General features: G+C 36.5%; 2 protein-coding genes across 26 annotated transcripts in view; both read right to left on the bottom strand.

Moving 5' to 3' along the window:
• Nucleotides 1-412: 412 nt before the first annotated feature.
• On the bottom strand, nt 413-3264 carry FGFBP2 (fibroblast growth factor binding protein 2). Its single transcript, XM_015862782.3, has 2 exons — nt 1369-3264; nt 413-549 (listed from the first exon to the last, which is right to left on the bottom strand). The coding sequence occupies exon 1, from the start codon at nt 2006-2008 to the stop codon at nt 1382-1384; it is 627 nt and encodes a 208-aa protein (XP_015718268.1). The 5' UTR covers nt 2009-3264; the 3' UTR covers nt 413-549; nt 1369-1381.
• PROM1 (prominin 1) overlaps nt 3261-21104 on the bottom strand; it is a 54150-nt gene continuing 36306 nt past the window's right edge. For 9 of the 25 annotated variants that reach the window (XM_085545689.1, XM_085545703.1, XM_085545686.1 and 6 more), the window contains 17 exons: nt 19632-19791; nt 17925-18077; nt 17130-17253; nt 16596-16699; nt 16118-16202; nt 15244-15390; nt 14906-14977; nt 12111-12203; nt 11351-11368; nt 10920-10973; nt 10426-10506; nt 10274-10342; nt 9645-9737; nt 8364-8479; nt 7240-7308; nt 4889-4929; nt 3261-4673 (listed from right to left, as the gene is read on the bottom strand). In XM_085545689.1, the coding sequence (XP_085401815.1) occupies nt 4911-4929; nt 7240-7308; nt 8364-8479; nt 9645-9737; nt 10274-10342; nt 10426-10506; nt 10920-10973; nt 11351-11368; nt 12111-12203; nt 14906-14977; nt 15244-15390; nt 16118-16202; nt 16596-16699; nt 17130-17253; nt 17925-18077; nt 19632-19791 (1457 nt within the window). In that variant the 3' untranslated portion in view covers nt 3261-4673; nt 4889-4910. Of the gene's footprint in view, nt 4674-4888; nt 4930-7239; nt 7309-7444; nt 7944-8363; nt 8480-9644; nt 9738-10273; nt 10343-10425; nt 10507-10919; nt 10974-11350; nt 11369-12110; nt 12204-14905; nt 14978-15243; nt 15391-16117; nt 16203-16595; nt 16700-17129; nt 17254-17924; nt 18078-19631; nt 19792-21104 lie in introns of those variants that run through there. The other 16 variants (XM_015862772.3, XM_015862773.3, XM_085545705.1 and 13 more) reach the window with 9 other exon arrangements.

Here is a 21104-nt window from a genome sequence, read left to right as displayed (position 1 = left end):
GTTGGCTGAAACTTACTGCAATATAAATATAATTAATACTATTGAAAATATTCATGAAAACATGTCAACAGTGGAGGAACAATTCACTTCTGTAACTTCTCTCATACATTCCGCAAAAACATCTTTTAAGAAAGAGGTGCCAAGTAGGATAACCTTACACAAGTACCATTTATTCAAGATTGTAAGAAAGCACATGAAACACATTTCCAAAATCATTATTTTTATTGTTTGCCTTAACTGTAGCATCATATACAGCCTTCATCTGTAGCACAGCAAAGAAGCTCAACACACACAAGCCCTATTCAAGACCAGCAGAAATGGAACCTCGGTTACATAATGCAGTACGTGCAAGAGTCAGTTTATCATAATATCCAAGTACAGCTGCTCTGATTCTTGCTTCTTTCAGGCCTGCTGGAAAGTTTCATTTTAGGAGTGCGAAGAGAAAATAGCTACAACTTTTATAGAGATGACTCATTTAAACCCAAATTCTCAAGTCTGAGTTATTAAACTACAGCAGGGACCCTTCTTCAGTTGTGAAAAAAGTTTGCTCTGGAAAACAAAGAAAACAAAAGAAGAAAATTAGTCACTTGGTTGTATGAAGCACAACTAAGAATGTTAGCAGACTAAGCCATGGCTCATGTTAAGTACATTCTTGTTTCTGTCATAAGGTTTTCAGGTTTAGCTGCCAGCTCTCTGAGGTGAAATATATGTGGGTACGAAGCCAATTACTTCTGGGAGGGCTTTGCCACTGTGTAGCCTGGTTGAAAACTTGAGACTTAACAGAGTAGTCTGCACGGGATCCCCTAGCAAGGCTACAGAAACAGACACAGTTTTGGTTTTATTAATTTCTGCAAGTTGATTATAAATTGCTTTTAAAATTTAAATGGTTAACTACTAAGCAGCAGTTCTGATGAACAAGCACTTTTCACGTGCATCTGTTGTATTTATTTATCACATTCTACTGGCTTTAATCCAAAAATCAGCACAAGAGGGAAGAAAAGACAGAAGAGGGAAACAAGCCCAATTCAAACAGCTAGAATTGAAATACTATAGGATTCACTAATACGTTCTAAGAGGCAAGAACATACAAGTGATGCTCAAAATGTCACTATTTGTTATTAACAGATGGAAAAATTATCTCAGTATGTTCTAAAGACTCAGACTGAGTCTGTCAGGGAGTTCTGAGCTACCAGAAACTCAGGAAAGTTTAGGTCCTACAAACCCCCAGAAGTCACAGTACAAATTTCCAACTTTAGGTTTGTTAGTGATCTTGGAACACCACTGTTCATGCCCCTGAAAGGAAATAAATAGAATTACAACAGAGTTACTTTTAGATATATTTTACTGTGCTGCAAGATGGAGTTTTACCTGAAGTAAATCCTTAACCGCTAAAGAAGCCAATAATGTAGGAGCAGAACTCATGTAGGGATTCCCAGCAGTGTTCCCGTGCCAGTTTCATTGCTTCGGTTTCATTTTCAGAGCCTTGTCCATGCTGGGTTGGTTTTATACGAGGTAACATTGCAGGTTTCCCTGCTTTCTTAACAGAGCTCTTCCCAGCTCCTCTTGCAGAAGCTGAAGTTTTCTGGGATGATTTGTCCCGATTCACTACATCTTCCGGCTCCATGCCAGCAGCTACTTGCTTCATGAAAGCATCCACGGGAGCCTTTTGGCACATGGTGGCCTTCAACATTTGTGTAGATTCACAGGCATGAGGAAGCTTTCTAAGTTCCGCGGCGATCTGATTCCAGTACATTTTTGGATTATTTCTGTAAGGAAGGCAAAGCAATGGCATGCCAGTGTATTCACACCAGTAGGACTTGCCTTGGCCTTTGCATTCAATTCTTGCTTTCATCTCTTCATCCCCACTTATGCTCATTGTGCAGATGTCTTTGGTTTTAGTCCGAAAATTGATTTCTTCACCATTGCTTCTTTTCTTTGGTTTCAGCTTTTGTCCCAGTCCTCCCATGCCACAGCTCACTACCAGGAAAAGAAGAGCAACTCTCTTCATGGTGAGAGGAACTGACTGCGATCCTTCAGCAAAATGATCTGAAAAAGTGGAAGTAGTAAGTGCCCGGCTGCTCTCAATTTAAAGGCTTGGTGCACAAAGAAGCCTCTTTCCAGCTACATGTGGGATGGATGTAATTTTTTCATATTTATTTAAATAATAAATCACCCTTCAGTAGGCATGTACCCATAATTTATAGCCTGAGGAAGTGTCGAATAAGCTGTGAACTCTCATGAAGGTAACAAGACAAATCTTGTAAATGCAGTTAAATACAGAACGATAGTTGTATAACTGAGAAGCACATTCCTACCCAGAATGAACATGTCATATTTGATTTTTAACAGGTCTTTTCCATTCTCCAGCTGCTTTATAGCTATCTTCAAGACAGAACTTGTAATAGCATTTTAAAGTAAAAAAGATAAAAGTGTCAAAGCAATCTATGCAGCTACAACTGGATTGATCATTGATGATTATGCACATGTGAATCTAATGAGATTCAACAAGGCCAAGTGTAAGGTGTTGCACTTGGGCTGGGGCCATCCCACATATGGCTACAGACTGGGAGAAGAACTCACTGAGAGCAGCCCTGCACAGAAGGACTTGAGGGTCTTAATGTCCAAAGGTTGGACCTGAGCCAGCAGTCTGCACTTACAGCCCAGAAGGCCAACAGCATCTTGGGCTGCATACACAGAAGTGAAGCCAGCAGGGAGACTGAAGGGATTGTCTCCCTCTGCTCTGCCCTCAGGAGACCCCAAGTGCAGTAGTGTGTCCAGGCCTGTGGCCCCCAGCACAAGAAGGACACAGTGCTGTTGGAGAAGGTCCAGAGGATGCTCCGCTATAAAGAAAGGCTGAGAGAGCTGGGCTTGTTCAGCTCAGAGAAGAGAAAGCTCCAGTGAGACTTCGATGCAGCCTTCTAGTACTTGAAGGAGCTTATAAGCTGGAGGGAGATTTGACTTTTTACATGTGCAGACTTTGATAGGACAAGATGAACAGATATTTAGAGGAGGTAATTTTTTACTTAGAGGGTGGTGAGAAGCTCCGTCAAAAAGGCTCAATGTTCTTTCAGTCTTTCCTGCTCCCATCCTTGGTCTTTTATCCTACATGAGCTAAAGTCTCCACAAAATGTAAAATGCATAGCAAAAAAATTTGTTATTGAAGTAAAAATCTTAAAAAGTGATTTTGCTTTTTTTAAAACTCATTGCAAATATTCTGAAACAGGTTTACCTGACAAAACAACTGAGAATCAAACATCAGCTAGTTAAGCAAGTTATTTTTTATTTAAATGAACTGGGAACATCTTCTCAAATTAAAAATAGAAGCTTTAAAAAATCTACAGTTCTGAACATTACATATACACATTATGCTACATACTGTCAATTAGGAATGCTTTGATTCGTGACCTAAAACTGAGAAAATAAGGTTATTGCAGATTGAAGATTGGTAAGACTTTTAATAGTTATTTGAATGATTTTCAGGATTGCCCCTACTTCAAACCACTGGCATATGAAGAGACACTATTTGAGACCAATATGCCCAATTATTTCACACACTGTAATGTTTTACACTAGTAAGTTTAACACTTGCTGCCCTTTTGATGAATTCTGCTGTTAACTAATTCAGCAACACACTCGTATGCCTAAATTCAAGGCAATAACTCTAACAGTAGAAATGTTAACTCCAGTTGCTAAATGTCTGAACATCAATACTGGAAATCATATCTTGAAATTATGAGACAGAATTATTATCACTGGCCCCTGAAAGAGGTGCAGTCGAACAGTGATGCTATTAAGGATGTTAAAGAAGTGGGTACAAATTAGGAAATGGGAGACAGGATGTAAAGCATTCTACAAGTCACCAACATTATGACATCTTTCATGCTCTTTTTGCATACTACTGCACTTCAGAAAGCTTAGCTTTTTGCTGCATGAAGCATTACGCGTACTCCCAGCCCTCCCACCCAAATACATTTTCAAAACAAACGTCTCCCTTTTAGGTCTATACTGCAAAAATCACTAAACATTAAATAATAATTAAAAAAAAAAAAAAAAAGGGAGAAAACAAAAATGCAGCTGACCTTCTCAGAGACACAAATTGACACCGTGCATCCCATTACACACTTAAAATTAGTCCAAAGTGGTCATTCAAGAGCACCAAATAGCAACACTGATCATGCTGGTAAATTCATTTGTGAAATGTACTATACAATATTAAAATCTTAACTAAACACTTACATGTTTTAAGAAAAACATATATACAAAAGTCTCTGTATACAAAATGTATTTTTATGTAAACGTGTCTGTATCGTATTTAACACATCTCAACAATTTAAGATAAGAATTTGATCAACTGTCAGAAAACTGCTAAGCAAAGTCAGTTAATCTAATTAATTTATATCCTGTGATGTAAGATAGAAAGCCATATGTAAAAAAGTAAAAAAAAATAATAGTAATTCAAGCCTTGAACAGTGGTATTTGAGAGGCAGTGCCCTGGTCACAAAATATCCTGTACAGTAGTTTATGGCATAACATTCAATAGTACATTTGTGATTCACAGTACAGGTCGCATAAAACAAGTGGCTCAGTATTTTGAAGTTGACTGCAAATGCCAGTGCACTTGGAAGAATATCCATATATTCCCGTAGAAGAATCTTGAGCCTCGTTTCTATAGCCTGCAAATAATCACAAATACAATTCAGGAAAATCTGACAGACAGAATTATACTGGAATTCAACTAGAATGAAGGCACAGATTTTCACATGGACATGAACATGGCTCAGTAGTTTAAAAATTATTTTTAACTCTTGCAGCATTCACAGCACAGTCTTCATAAAAAACAGGAAAGCAGTAGTAGGTCTAGAATTCACTCTACAGGCTTTTTGCTTACCCCTTTATGATTCCAGTTTCTGTTACCACTGTTCCACAGAGCTACACAAGAAAACAAACAAACACAAATCAAGCCCATACATTTCTCTTGCCCACAAACAGCAGTACAGAAATACCATGTCTGGTTCTAAAGCGAGACAGACTCAGTTGGCACAAACCATTCACAAACTTAAGCATTTAATGAAGAGAAAACAGATTTATGGTTTTCTCCACCAACCTTTCCTGTTATGTTTATTTCAGGATGGAGAGAAGTGCTTCCATTATCAATTCAACACCACCGACTTCCTCTGAAGAGGCCAATCCAGCCTCCAATTCTGCTCTCACAAAAACGGTGCCTGAATTTGAGGTTATTTATATATTTCACAAATATATCTATGCAAGATACTTATACAAATGTGAATATCTCTCATATGGATCTCAATCTCGTATTTACATATCCCTTCTATGAAGAAAGATATTTGCACCTTTCCAGAAAACCAATCCAGCTGATTTCCAAGGACAAATATCTACTTTGGATTCTTTACATCTGCAAAAGTACAGGTGTACACAGATTTTATCAAACTCGTCTTCCCCAGAGTGTCTAAAATCATTTGCAGGAACTTAAATAAACCAAGGATGGCTTGAAAGCAAATAGTTTGCTCAAACAAAAATGACGAATGAGACTCTATTGTATGGGAACCCTGGACTGAGAAACACAAAGCACATATCTAATATAATCAGTCATTTTTCAAGTGATCTGAGTTAAAACATCAGAAGAAAGTACTGCTTCAAACTCAATTCTTATACTGCATAATGGAAGCCAACTTTGAATAGCTCTATTCAAAGAGGAAGACAGAATTGAGCTAGTGGGTTTAAAAGATTAATGTATGTTAATATTTAGTTTATTCAAGGACGCTGCCTTAAACTATTCATCAATCACTGAAATATCATGAAATATTGCGCTCTAAACTCCAAGGTTATTATCAGTCATGTTAAAGATTCAAAGATCAGAAAGGGACTTCTAAAGCCTGAGCAATTATTAGCTTCCTCTTATGTACAATATCAGAAGTCTTAAAATGGAGTTCTTAGATGTGCCAGCAGAGACTAGTTTTTAATTGGGCATTCACTAGGTTTATTTAGGGAGTCCTTAAAGTACAGTACAGGCTATGACAATCCTGAACATTAAAATCACTATCAACAGTTATGTAAAAATACATCCACACAAATTAATTTGGTCACTAAATAATTACTGCAGAATACAGTTCTATTAAACAGTAATAAACAACTGATGCAGCCATAAAATCTGGCAAGGCTTACAAATCATCAGCTTTCTTGGTATTTAACCATTACTAAAAGAACAATGCTATCTGATTTGTCTGCCAACGCTCAACTTACATTTTTAATCACAATGTTGTAAATTAAGGCACAGTAAATTACAATGTTGTAAATTAAGCTACAGATTTTATCAGGTATCTTGCAAAACCTAATATTAAATTTGTGGGACACTATGCTATCTGTACAGGAATGGTGCATCTCACAACTAGTTTTAGGTTTTAAAGCACGAGCATCGCAGAGCCAGCAGAGAACCCAAATCTCCTGCCTTTTAAATGTAAGTTGAATTTCTTGTTTTGTGAAGTCACGCTAGTTCTACCCATGCAGAAACATCCATTTTATCTGCTCGTGCTTTCTGCATATCCTGCATCATCTGCTTTTTGCACAGCAAAAGCTCTTCACCACATTATCTACAAAACTGTAATATAAGCGCATTTATTCTGGTGACAAAGCAACTGAGTAATTAAATGCTATGTTTATCTGCAGGATCTCTGCTGCTCCTCATTAGAATTTTGAATGATCAGAAGAAAATGCTGATTTTATAAAATCTGGCTGTGTGTTCTATGCATTGAACAGGAAAAAATCATAGAAATTAATCTGCTTGTAAAGTTGTACCTGTTTCTGTCCAGTGTAACACATAAAAGATGTATTGCTACAGATATTTGGATGAAGATAAAAAACGACTCAGGAGCAAAAATGCATCCTGCCCTACCACTCTATATTCATACCAAAGTATTTTAATTCACTCATTAATTTAAAACCACCCACAATACCAGACAAATACCTAATTATCTGGACTTTAAGTTCAAATGTAAGCAATTCATTTGTTAAACCACTGGAAATCATTACAAAATCTGCTGTTACTTCCAGAATATTTAAGAAATATAAATCATACAGCATTTTCTATGGAGAGTAATCATGCAAAAACATAAATAGAGAACTATGTGATTCACTTGAAAACATGCAGAAAATTGGAGAGGTGATTAATACAGTAGATTAGGCAAAGACACATGGAGACATGCAGTTTCAGACTTGGTTTACCTTGTAATAACAGGATTGTGTATACCATATAAATGCTCTTTATGATAACCATTATTACCATTTTCCATACTGTAATAAAATAAATACACCAAAAAAAAGCATGTTAACCGTATGATGCACTATGTACAGTATGGCTTCCAAGACATGTAAATAGATGATGGTATGATATGCAAAGCTAAACTGTTTCTGTACAATAAAAGATATCTTTTCTTTTGTAACATTCAGGAGTTATGGAATAACTATAATCTTAATATTCTCCAAAAGTTAATAATTAAGATATTTCTGTAGAGTTGGATACTCTAATGTAAAGTCTGGTGAAACAAAATAAGTTACTTCTATTGAAGTAACAAGGTGAATGAAAAATATAAACCCTCCCACCTGAATAAAGTCATTTTACCACATACCAACAAAAATGTCTTACTTTTCCAAGGGTATAGTTTCAACACTAAAAAACACAAAAAAGGAATTGTTAACTAGACCACAAAATAAGTAAGTAATTTTAGCTGTACATGCCCGTTTCTGCTCTACTGACTTCTGAATGTGGAATGAAAAATGGGCAGTGTGAAACTGGAGGAATGGAGTGCAAAGGTTAACTGAACAATGAGCAAAACAAAGAGCAGAAAAGAAAACAGTAAAAATGAAACTGGAAAATATGTAAGAACAGTTATCATAAAGTAAAATGCCAAGTCCCTGAGACAGAGGAACTGCAAGTGAAAAAGGAAAGACTAGTTAGAAATAACTAAGGCAGTAAGGAAGTAAGTAGTTAATTCAAGATTACACAGGAGGCATAATTCACCTTAAAAGCTAACTTAGTGAAGCTAATCATCTCCACACCAGCAGATATTCATATAAAGGCTATACATAAAGCTATGAAGACTCATTCTGAAGTAAGTTTCTCATCGTCAGAGCTGCCAATATCTACAGAGTCATGGCAAGTTGAGTTCATAAAAGTCCACCTGCATGAAGCACTTTGCAAGCACCAACCCAAAGCTGCAGTATTTCACAAGCACATGCAGTTCTATCTGACAGCACAGATTAAGCACCTGATAGCACCTTCATGTGAAACACCATAAAAAATATTTAAGCCCATTTGCTATTTAGCTTGCTTAGAAGCATATACTTACTCATCATACACATCCTCTGTATCCATTCTACGATAGTATTTGGAGAGTTTCACAGCAAAAATTATGGCAGGAATTAAAAATATTGAAGAGCCTCCCAAACCAAACCAGAAGGTATTCTGAAACAAAACAAAATCCAAGATAAAAAGATGGCAGAGAACGGTTACTCAGAGAACATGGTACAAATCACTGCCATGGGACTGTGTGCTCTCTGAGACTCCTTATAATAGTTTGGAGCAGGGCATGTTAAGCACTTCCACAGTAAATGTGAAGTAAAGTAACTATCTTACAAATGTGGCCAAAGAGAAGAACGTCCAAAGATGCTCAAATTCATACAGGCATAGTGTCCTAAGCAGTAATTTCAACTCAGTCAGCACTGAGCTATAAAGTGATTTTGTCTCTCTGCATTAATTTGCAGTCACATTTTTGCTTGCTATTTTAAAAGTTATTACCTGTGATCTTTAAATATCAGAGCTTCCAGCAAGGTGCTTTTTAACTTGCTGGCTGAAGCACGCTTACAAAACTTATCATCACAGAAGTGAGGTGAGTTACTATCTGATGTTAGAATCACGACTTTTCAAATTTGATTTGTAAGAGGCATTTTGACTTATACGTGACTCAGCTAAGTTCTATCACCATGAAAACTGTAATCCACCTACCATTGGATGGCTAGTTGCTACCCCAAGGACAGAAACTCCATTTGGCAGAACAGATTTCATGATAAAGAATTATCACAGTTAAAGTAGCTTTGATTGTTTGCAAACATTTAAACTGTTACTATGATTATTACTTCGCCAAAACTGTGATAAAACAAAATAATAGTTAAGAAATGTTTTAGTTGGTTTCCATACATGTTGTTGCTTATTATATGTCTACTATATGCTGTTCTTTTGCAAGATGAAAAAGCCAAGACTGGCCTTGCATACTGCTACAAGCCATCCTCCAAGTCTCCATTGTACTGGAATGATTCAAGATCAGTCTGTTGCAAGTCACGTGATAAAAAAGAAATCCTTTTATTTACTTACAGTTCAAATTTGAACAAATTTAGTAAAACAGTTAATTTTACAGGATTCTTGCTAATTAAAGCCTAACTTTAATGAGAACATAAATCAAGTCCAGCATTGGTCAGTTGGTCCAGATTGGAACATTCTTTCCTTGCATAACTTCGGATATGATATTTTATCGTCGTACTTAGAATGGTCTAGATGAAATAATTAAATGTAGATTTATGTTCAAAGAATTTCCCATTTGATGCCCTGATTTGGAGTAACAAAGATTTCTTACCACAGAATCAGTTACATAGCTGCATAAAAATATATCCACTGCTGTATCTATCACATTGGCAATAGGCTTGCATGCTGCTACCTCCATGGCAATCTGAAAGACATTAAAGAAAACAGTATGAGGTATATAACAGATTAAAATAAGAACCTCACATTTTGCTTACAGCCACAGTTACTGTTTACTGTATTGCTGTCTCTCACTCTCTCTAAATTCAGAATAAATTCCAGTGGGATATGTTATCTACTGAATTTATAACTCTTCAAAACATCAGCTCAATTTCTCAAAGACTGAAGCTGAAGAAGGAAAAATAAAGATGCAAATGATACTGATTTGAACTATGCAGGGTCAGGCTCAGAACATCAGCACCAACAGCAGACTGCAGGCCAGACCCGGAAAAAAGATAATACAGTAAATTTGCATTTTATTCCAGTCAGTACTACTTATAATTTCTCTTCTGCTTCAAAGAGAACTATTTATAGAAGACAGGTTTCCCTCTTCATCCCGTGCTCAAATATCTTGAAATGACTGAAAGTTACAAAACCTGCTATCAACATAACTCTTCTATTATCACTGTTGAGCTCCTTCATGTTTTTAAAAGCAGAGTCTCTCAAAAAGCAAATGCACCTTACCGACTCCTTCACCCACTCAATGTATTGCTCAAAGTATCCAACGATGGTGTCCATGTACTTCTTTGTTTCCTAAAACCAGACAGAAGTAAGTGAACTGTGGAAACAGTTCCATGACACTACGAATGAATGTAGCTAAATTAGATAAAGCTTACCTGGACAATAACTTGAGAAGCATTGTTATTTATGAGAAGCTGGGCAGCATTAACAGCACTAATGACATTTTTCACCTTCACCTGAATTGAAAGAAAAGGCTTTTAGTATCAATTAATCCCTTTCAAGCAGTTACAGTGACACTGCAGCCACCGCCATCAACCTATTCTCTTGATAAACCAGTAGCACTGTCCTAATAAAACCTGACAAAACACACGGTTTCAGACAGTGTCTGAGCAACCACCAGATGCTAAAACTCAGCCAAAGGATTCAAGACCACCTGGCAAAAAACCCACATTGCTAAAAGAAGATGGGTACCAGTGGTTATGTGAAGAAGAGATGTCTGTATTTCTATTACTACCTCAATGCACTAAGTAGCTTTGTAGTAACAGAACAACCAGAAAAAGTAAAAGCTGTACTGAAAATATACTCCATGCATGCGGTAGATAATTTAAAACACATTAAAATGTACTTGCTGCCAGAGGGAAGAGCTTACCATAAGTTCAGATGATGTCCTCTTCAGCAGTCTAATGCTCTGATTTAAAGTGCTCTATTAGAAAGAAGGGGAAAAAAAATTAAAAAGATTTAGGTCATCTCTATAAGTAAAAGCCCACTTGTTCTAATACTGTGTGTATGCTTGGATTCTGCATTGATGATTTTGTTTCTAATAGGACATACCACATTATGTATAGTAAATGCAGTTGAATTAGCTCGAAACTAACACATTGTGCTTTTAAACAATTCAGTATTTCACCAAAAGAACCAGGTAGCTATAAATTATGTATTGGAAGACTTCACATTAACTCAAAACTATTAGCAATAAACTGAGAAAGATTTATTTGGAGAAAGAAAGGACAGTGAAAAATCAGAACTGAGCCTTCAGAGTACTTTGATATTGTTCATTTTTAGAAGGGAAAAAGCACTTACCCTAGCTTTAACATATTTCTTGACAGTCAGTTTTGTAAAAGGAAAAAGAGATGAGAATAATTAGGAGTTAATTAGAAAGAACAGCAAAGAATCAAAGGCCTAATGACTTTTTTTTTTTTCCAAAGGCCTTTGATAGGGGCAGCAATACTATGTCCGATGTTAAGAGAAACTAAAAGCCTTCACATCACGTAGAAGAAAAAGCCAGTAGTTATGAGCTGTACATATGAGACTCAGAGCTGGATGCTATACATATCAGTGACTGGCAAAAGCAGTCAGAAGGAGCCCCTTCACATCTTGTATAGCATCAATAAATAAGATCTCTCTTTGGCTCTATGTGCTGCTATTAGGGGCTCCAGTTCCAATGTTGATACATCACTGTGAACTTGAGGAAATAAAGTGTAAAAGTCATAACTGCTTTTGTAACAGTAGACAAATGAAAAGGGAAAAGGAAAACACGTGATTTAGGGTTAGAAGTTTGGAAAATTCTCCTGCTTCATCTTTTATTCATATTTAATCACACAATAGAAAAAAAAAAAAGAAAAAAAAAGAGCTCCCAATATTAGCCAGTGTTATAAGGTAGAAGTATCAGAAGTAGGTTAAATATTTCTCAAATGCAGACTTGAACCAGATTACTCTTTGGTGATGATACAAATGCAGTCTGTGCTTACATACCACCAGGTGCAGCTTTCTAAACTGCATTCAAGATTCAGAGATTCATATTTTCTTACAAATATTTGAAAATATCACTTTAATATTTTACCATAGCTTGCTCCAGTGGAACAACTTGCTGGCTATGAATCATCCGAATGTTGTTTGCGTGTCCTTTTAAGGCATTTTCCAGTGCTCCTTTTGGCTGTAAAAAATGAAATTATGCTCTATTGTTTCAATAGTTTTACCACTTTCAGACAGAGGAAAAAAATACGAACTGCAAAGCAAGTTGCACATTATTTGCTGCAGAAGAGCTGATGCTAACAACAGGATACAGCAAACCAAACTCAGCAAAGAGAGGGGAAAAAAATCAATGTATTAATGATTCAAAGCTCAGTAATGAAAGCACAAATTAAACTGCTTCTCTGTCTGTATCATCACTGGTTTCATAGAAGAGAATTTCCAGAGTGCAATGAGTTACTTTAAGCAGCAAGGAGGGCGCCCCCCCCTGCTACTCTGCTCTGCTCCAGCCCATCTTTGGTGCAGGGGTGCCCTCCACTGGGACAAGTATTCCTCATTCATGCTCACTGATTTTGCTTTCTGCAGTACGAACAAGGTTCCCTGCCTTCTGAAGCACACAGAAGTTTCAAGTCTTTAAGTCAGTAAGCTTGGAATGAATCCGTGAAGGGTGTTGTTCCTTTTAGTGGCTTTCACAGCATAGTGAAAACTATGCTTGTAGCTTGGTTTTACAGCCTGCACACACACCTACAGCTCACGACTCACATAAATACATTTATTTTCCATTTCTTTTTCATGGTAAAATCACTTGGCTCTCATTGTTAATCGAAGAGCAAAAAGGACCCATAATAAATGGTATCTCTTTTGGAAGTGGAAGAATTTTAGAGCAAGACCCTGCTGAGAAATCATTAAATACTGGGGATGGCAGGCAGGTAATTGTGGGTCTGCCTCCACAGGACACAGCTGTAAGGATTCAGAAAGTGCTGGAAGTGCAGGAAGAGCTGCCCTGAATGCAGCAGTGAAATACCAGAGGAAACAAATGACTAAGTGAATGGCCATGTGAATCTTGCTTGAAAAGAGAATAAATCCCAGGGCAGTACTGTCACTGAGAATGGGAATACATCTGCCACAGCACTGCTTCATCTCCACTGCTGCCATCTCTTTGAGAGCACCATATCCTAGTGAATAGCAGCAAAATGTTTTCCTGGTGTGGCCTATGCTTTTTTAAGACATTTTTTATCTTTGGGGTACAGATTTCTGCAACATTTTTCTCGATCCTACTGCAGCTCTTCCCATCTCTGCCTATTCCTTTGACAGCAGCCTGCCAGGGGCTCTGTTCTGCCTTGTCATTCTCTTCCCAATTGAAAGGGATGATGAATCCTTACACACTTCAAAGATACAATGACCTAAGAAATAAATGTATTGTAAAGCCAAAAAGCAAAAGAACAACGTTTTTAGCTGCATGGCTGGCAGTTGCTGATGCTAAGATGTGTTTGCTTCCTGGAAGTATTCATGTGAGCAGTTATTTTGGGTTCTCTGTTTTGAGAGATAAGAGCACTCAAAACTGCGGTAAGGCTACAGAGCAGCTTCAATGAGCTTTGTACTGATGAGCTGAATCCCCTTACCTAATAACAACTGCGGGCAATATTGCTCCCTCCTCCACACCACGGTGTCTTGGTTTGAAGTTTCTTTTTTTTTTCCCCAATCCAGTGTTAAAATGTGCATTTCATGTTGTGCAGAGTGCCAGAAAATTCAAACTAAATGCTCAAAGTTAACTCCAAGTTTTTTGACGGATCTAGTCTCTACTTTAACAATATAAAACCAAGCTGCCAATTCAATGTATTTTCCTTCAGGAATCTAGCTGAAGATCCAACTAACTATGTTTTAATAGCCATATCAGGGACAATTCTAATAAGACACAACTTGTCCGAAGAACCTCAGCTTTCACCTAGAAAACAGCCTCACCAAACAAAAACTCTCCATCTTATAACCTTTAAAATGGCAGAATAAAAATGGAAATGCAGCGTAGCCAAAGCTATTGGTATCAGTTCCAGTTAGCAGACAACCTAAATGGGTAAACAGACAATATGTGACTCATCCAGTGTGTTCAGAGGATAACTACAATACAAACAATTCATGAGCGCAGAAAAATAAATGCAACAGAAGTGATAGTTTATGTAGAAACACAACAGCGACCTCTACTAGTGCTGCCCTCCCTCTGAAGAAGGAATGGAAATCTGATAAATTCCAAACAGCAAGGTCTCACGCTGCTGTCCATGTTCTTCTGTGATCCTAATGACTGTACGAGTAGTACATGTGTAGTATAACTCTCCCATACCACAATGTGTGAATTTGTTTTGGGCCAGAGCAAGGTAATCTAGAGTCCAAACTGACTCTCATTTTGAAACATAAATAGAAGGTGACCTTGACAGAGATACAAATGCATCAACTGAGTATTTGTTATCTGTTAATACAGCTGTGGCACTTTGCACATTCATTTGTGGGCAAGTTGTTCTAGCCTTTCACCAATGCCCATGTGTCTACATTTAACTAGCACTACGCAACATCATTATCTAAGCCATTTTTCTGCTGGTACCTAAGATATAGAAAACAACACAAGAAATACTGCATTGGGCTTAAGTGACTTCTCAAGGAAACCGTGCAACTTCATAAAATGAAATTCCAAAGCAGAAGTTGTACAACGATTAACATATAAAACTCAAGAATTAGCTCATATAAAACATTGTTTTTTCAAAGTTTTTCCTTATGTGACAATGAACCAGGTATATGTGTCCAAAGTACAAGGACTCTCCCATACAAAGACTACATATTTGGCAATACATAATTAGTAAAATGAAAGAAATTATTATATTGGTGAATTACACTTACCAGTTGGTCTGCTCTTGCTTCTAAGTCATTAGCAAATGACAAAAGATCAACCTTGGTAACACTTTTATTGATCTAAAACAAGATTTGAACAGCACAGAAAGAAAAGAGAATTACTAGACACGCAGAATACACTTATTTATTCCTCCTACATTGTTCATCCTTCATTTCTTCAAATGTTTAATGAACTTAACTACTGAAATGCTTTTGCACCATGTTTTATGCATCTTCAGTACCTCCCTTTCCAGACAAAAGCAGATTTGTCTGTTTCACCCACTGCTAAAGGTACATGTATTTTTATGCTTTGTTCCAGCCACATACCTAGATTACAGTGGTCTCACCTCTGTCAAATATGCTCCGAAGTTTATTCCTTCTATTCCTGAAGAGCTGAAATTCAGAAGATTCTCTTTCCCAATTTCATCCAGCAGAATGATTTTGCTGAGGTTTATCTGAATATGTTCAATTCTAAGCGCTACATCTTCAGTATACTGAGAAAGAAATAAAACACAGAGGTAGTTTGTAGTTGGTACATCTCTATATCCCTCATCTCATATAAAAGCATCTCTCTTTTCCTGGTGAGGTACTTCCCTTCCCAGAAGTATCCACACAGCCCATCCACGCCACATTCTAGCCCACCTGTGCAGCTTCCCTACCAATGAATTACTCCCTTCTCAGCCTCTACCATATGGAAACTCTGACAAATTTCAGTGACTTTCATTCATCGCTGTATAATTTCTGTATATTATAAATACATTCTATTGTATGTATAAATATATGTGTAGATACATGTATCATATGGATATGATAAATAATTATATATTATCTGGGACAAAGAACATACGTATTAAGTGTAGAAACAACACTTGGCAGAATGGAACTCAGACCCCAAAGTATTGCTGTAATGCAGGTCAGTATTAGAGATAATCAAACATTAGCACACTCGTGTTAGTACAGCTTAACCGAAAATATTTTATCTTATCCCTCTCTCCTCTCCTCCAATGCTGGAAGCACTCTTAAAAGCACAGCATATTGTATCCAAGACTACATAAATATGATAGGAATTCCTTTGAAATTAGGTTGGATAGTTCTTGTCTCCTACTGCATATTAAGATCCAAAATCTTTTAAAGCTTGGACATACTACGTCATGTTCAAGACTAAATATGTCTTTAGCCCTCAAAAATATTCATGAACACACTCAAACATTCCTTACTTACCATACTAATATTCAAAAATTCATTGATATTGAACAGGTGTTCTAGATGAAGGGAAGTATAAATTCCTTTGTTTTCCTTGCAATCACTACAACAATAAAAATACATACATCAGCCTGAAAAGCACCCTAAGGACAGAGGGTAAATGGAATGATTAACAATATTTCCACATTTGAAAAATAAACAGTTCCTTTAAAAGTGTTCTGGCTATATTTTTTGAAGCTTTGTATATAAGAAAACAAGTAATGAACAATTTCTGATGGTCTCAAAGACATGAAACAGTATTTGGAGGAGCTCAACTGCTGCTATTATACCACATTACGTTGAGACCATCCCTAATAACTCATTGATAGAAGATCACTTTTAGTAGCAATTCACCAGAAAATCAGAACATTGGCATCCAGACCATGTCAGATTTCTGTGTGTGCACACAAAACGCAGGTATAAATGGAACTAAATCTTGACCCTTAAATTCACATACCTGTATACTTTTTCAAAAGTCAAGTTAATATTTGGATTTTTGAAAAGGATTCCAGAAAGATAGTTTTTCCAGTGCTGATTTAGTAAGTAGGGAGTATCCAAAACCTAGGAGATAAAATTCAGTGATGTTACCATAATACTGTGTTTTCAATGCATAAGTATATTCCTGTGTGATCTTTTGACACATTTCGACATCTAAGCTTATCACTCGCTGATGGAAATAAAAGCAGAAGAGCAAATTCAACCTCTCTGGTGTAGAAAGTTAATATTAAAGCTCTATGTCACCAAGAAATGCTGAACTACAATAAAATTCATTTCTTATAGAAGATGGGCATGCAGTATTTATACTGCAGAGCAAATTAAATCAAGAAAGGATGAAAGTCTCCATTCAGTGTGTAAATAGAAAGTAACAACAGATCCAAACTCACTTGAGGTGTCCCCAAAAAAAATAATAAGCCACGCATAACTGACAAGACCATTAAGACTCGCAGGGAACCTATTCATTGTTCAATCATTTGAATGTGAGTAACTTCACCTTGAATAAAGTTTTATCTTCAAAGGGCTCACAGACCAGTTTTTCTATATTTCCACCTGTGACAAAAGTAAGCACCACTACAATCATCAGCACCCAGGAGAAAAGAAAACTGAATCCAACGCCACTGAAAAAGAAATAATTTAGATAAGTTTTTGTTTTTTAAGAAGAAAATGCACATAATTTGTGTAGCAGTGAAACCAGTGATTAGCAGCTACGGCATTTGTAGAGAATAAGATCTGGCAGATGGCAAAAATATTTGTATGCATAAGAATGTTGTTGGAAAATACAACACAAATGATATTTAAACTCCTACTGGGAACTTCCAAGAGCAGCACCAAACCTTCTGAAGCGACTTGATAAAGTCACATGTTTGAAGCCTCCTCATATGGCTTATTTTCCTTTATTTTGAACAAATGTTTCAATATATTTAAAAAAAAAAACAAAAACAAAATAAAACAACAACATATAAATTCCGTTTATAGTTTCAATTATTTGACACAGTTCTGGAGTTTCCAATTGGGTTAATGCTGATAGTCACTATCTATAATACCTTTCACTATCTATAATACCTTTCATACAAGAGCAGATTCAGCTATGAACTTCAAGGAAAGGGCAACCCAAGGCCTAAGTGTTTCACTGTAAATATGTTAGGTGAATGTTTATGTTCTGTTTATTTCAGAAGCCATACATTGCTAATAAAAATTCTCTTCATACATATGCCCTTTAGAAATCAGTTAAAAAAAAACCTTTTACAAGTGCCTTGTATGTATTTTCTTTTTCACAAGTAAAACTCACGCCATAAGAAAGTTTCCTCCAGTGTTGGAAATGCAGCCTCTGGTTGTTGGAGAAGCATGTTTATCATAACCACAGGTTCCACATAGCAACCCAAGATAGTAAAAGATCACAATCAGGACCACCATGCAGCAGAGAATGAGACAACCCAGCCACCTAGGGAATAAAGCCCAAATGCCTGGTTAGGTGCAAATAAGGAACACACTGAAGACCTGCAGAACACTTCAGGCAACGCTATATTCCTAAGTGGCCCATCTGTGGTTCATGCTTGGCAACAAATTTCAGCAAAAAAAGTCCTGTTTTCCTACACTAAACATACATTTTGGGCTAGGAATCCAATCACTGTTCGATTACAGACAGCTGCCACTGAAGGGCTGGGGAACAAACCTTACATGTGTTCCGAGGTCCAGCTACTAAATGTTGCTTGTACTGCAGCATCAAACTCAAAGTCAAACAAAACATGAGAATCTGCCTCTTCTGTGCCAAATGGTAATTTGTTCAAGAAGCAAATGAGAAGTTTATGCGTATGGATTGGTGGTTAGTCATGAAGTACATCACTGCTTTTGCAGTTCTTACTACATTTTGCTCACCATTATGTTGGGCCTGAAATTGAAAATAACTATATTTGAAGGCGTTTAAACCTAAGCTTTATGTGTCTGTTCTGGAGTGCCTTCAGTGAGCACCTTACAAGTAGTTTATGGAATATGATCAGGAGAAAGATGTTGGATAAGAACAGAATTTCATTTCTTTTTAATAAAGTTATGTAATATTTCCAAGTCACATATATGGAGCACATTCATTTATTCACACATCTCATAGCTACTCTTAGCTTTTTAACTTCCCCCAATTCCCTCCTCTCTTTTTAATTCCACCATCAATGTTCCCAGCTTATATGTCTTATATTTCTTTTCCCTTTGAATGGGCTAAAAGAAAGGTTATTATGACTATAAAAAAGGGTTCTTAAGGTTCAGCCTCCTTCTCACTTTCATTTAACACTGTATTAAAATCATTAGCACATTTATTCTATAGCAGTGAAGCGGATTAAAACAGGCAGTTTTTGATGAAGGTTCAATAGAAATGTCAAAATGTAGGGAGACCTTTATGAGTTTGAGGATTGAAATAAATTCTTGACAAAGTAAACAGTATGGAATAAAAAGATTTATGCTTCAACATAGGAAATTATTTTTCAATTATAGAAATAATTCAGGTCACGAACAGAAAGAATGTGTGTAACAGACCCATGCATTCACAAGGACAAGTACTACATCAGTTTGAACAAGCATAAAGATTTACAAAGTGGGAAGCAAAGTCTTTGCAACTACTTCTTCGCAGTAGGAAGTCCAGCAACTTGCCTGCAACTCAACAAAAAGAAGTCCCAAAAACAGGAGTCACCCTAACATTATGAAACTATCTGCTTCTCGTGTATTACATCTGACATATGTCCTTCCTAAAAATGATAGGAAAGCCTAGAGTGCAGAAGTCATATCTGTACTGGAACAGCACCCGTCTTGGTTAGCTGCAGTCAGGGCCTTCACTAAAACATCCCCAAGAAGCTGCCTTCTAGAGTCTTGACTTCACTCCCCATCATTAATTGTTTCAATGCCCTTTCAGAATATTAGAATACTACATTAACACATTAGTTACGTGTTACTGCATTAACTGTAGGCAGCACTTCACTCCTGTGTTATTTCCTGTTCAGTATGTTCTTACCTGTAGAAATCATACTGCTCCACTACTGGAAAATAATCTTGAACATATGCTTCACTCTGTGTCAGATATACTGTCAAATCTGCTATAATCTTCTGGACAGGGAGAGCTTTTGTGAAGTTACTGATATTTGAACCAATGGATTCCAGCACGTTTTTGATATCTATAAAGAACAAATGTGTTGCATTGTTACAGATTCACAGAAGAAATTTACATTCCATGTATGCATAATAAAATGCTATTAAGCCTTTTTGCACATATAACAAGGCAAGCCATGAAGACAAGCACAAGGAAATGATGAGCAAGCAACAAAAGCATTTAGCTTCAAAGTAACACAATGGCATTTTAAAACACACACTTTATATCTAGCATTCAGTTTAATGATGAAAGATGTAGATGTTGAGTCAGAGTCGCTTATCTTGCAGCTTAAATCTTGCTTTTCATGCAGCATTGCAAATGGTAACACTTAGTGAGACAATTAGCCACCAGGTTTATGAAAGAGATCAAAATCTATTTAAACTTCATCCCTTGGGAATACAACACTGAAATAAATTAGACTGCTTATATTGATAATCTATACCAGTTATTTCCAGTCTCATTTAAAAAGATTACCTAAATTCATTCCAATTAGTTAGCAACACTCTTGAGATAAAGATCAATTAAGCCAATTTTTTTTTCTCAAATTATGAAGAAACCCTATGTTTACAATTTAGATACAAACTACTTAGATGCACAAAGACATGATTCATTCTCTTATCATACACATTCTTTATCTGTAAAATGCAGTGTCTGTTTACTCTTCCCCTTCTCTCGACTTAAACAGCAGAATGTGTATCTAGAGGTTGCACTTGGTAGTAGGCAGCACCTTCACAGAATCATAGAATGGCCTGTGTTGAAAAGGACGATAATGAACATCTAGTTTCAACCCCCCTGCTATGTGCAGGGTTGCCAACCACCAGACCAAACCACTTCATCCTACTCCAACAAGAGCTGGACGTGTTTTCAGGTGTGTGGTCTGATGTTTCTCTTCCAATCAAGCTGAACCAGGTACCAAAATGTTCATTAAAAAAAATTAACAAATGAACATGAAATTTGCCTAGTAGAACTGCTGGTTTTGTTTTATTTGCTAATGAAACTCAGTTTTTATAACAAAAAAGTGCAGAAATAATAATGGATAAATTAAGATGGTCTGTGTTTATGGATATGGGCAGTTATTGAAAATGAGCAAAACTTTGTTAGATTTCCTAATGAAAAGTACAGCATCTCATGTTTAGAAAACTGGCTCATTTTAGGCAAGTTCACACAGTATACTACAATTGTATACATACTGTGTTTCATTTTGCCAAAGAAAAAAACCAAAAAGAAAAGAAAAACTTACAAGGAACAGCTGTATTTTTATGCAGAACAGGTCCACAATGCAAGAACAAAAATTAAAACAGATTAGTATACATACATTATACTACATTTCAGTCAGTG

Source organism: Coturnix japonica, chromosome 4 (assembly GCF_054131305.1).
Source record: "Coturnix japonica strain WE chromosome 4, WE-NBRP24, whole genome shotgun sequence".
NCBI classification, from domain to species: Eukaryota; Metazoa; Chordata; class Aves; order Galliformes; family Phasianidae; genus Coturnix; species Coturnix japonica.
Note: the sequence above shows the minus strand (reverse complement) of the source record. Positions and strands in the feature narration are given on the sequence as shown.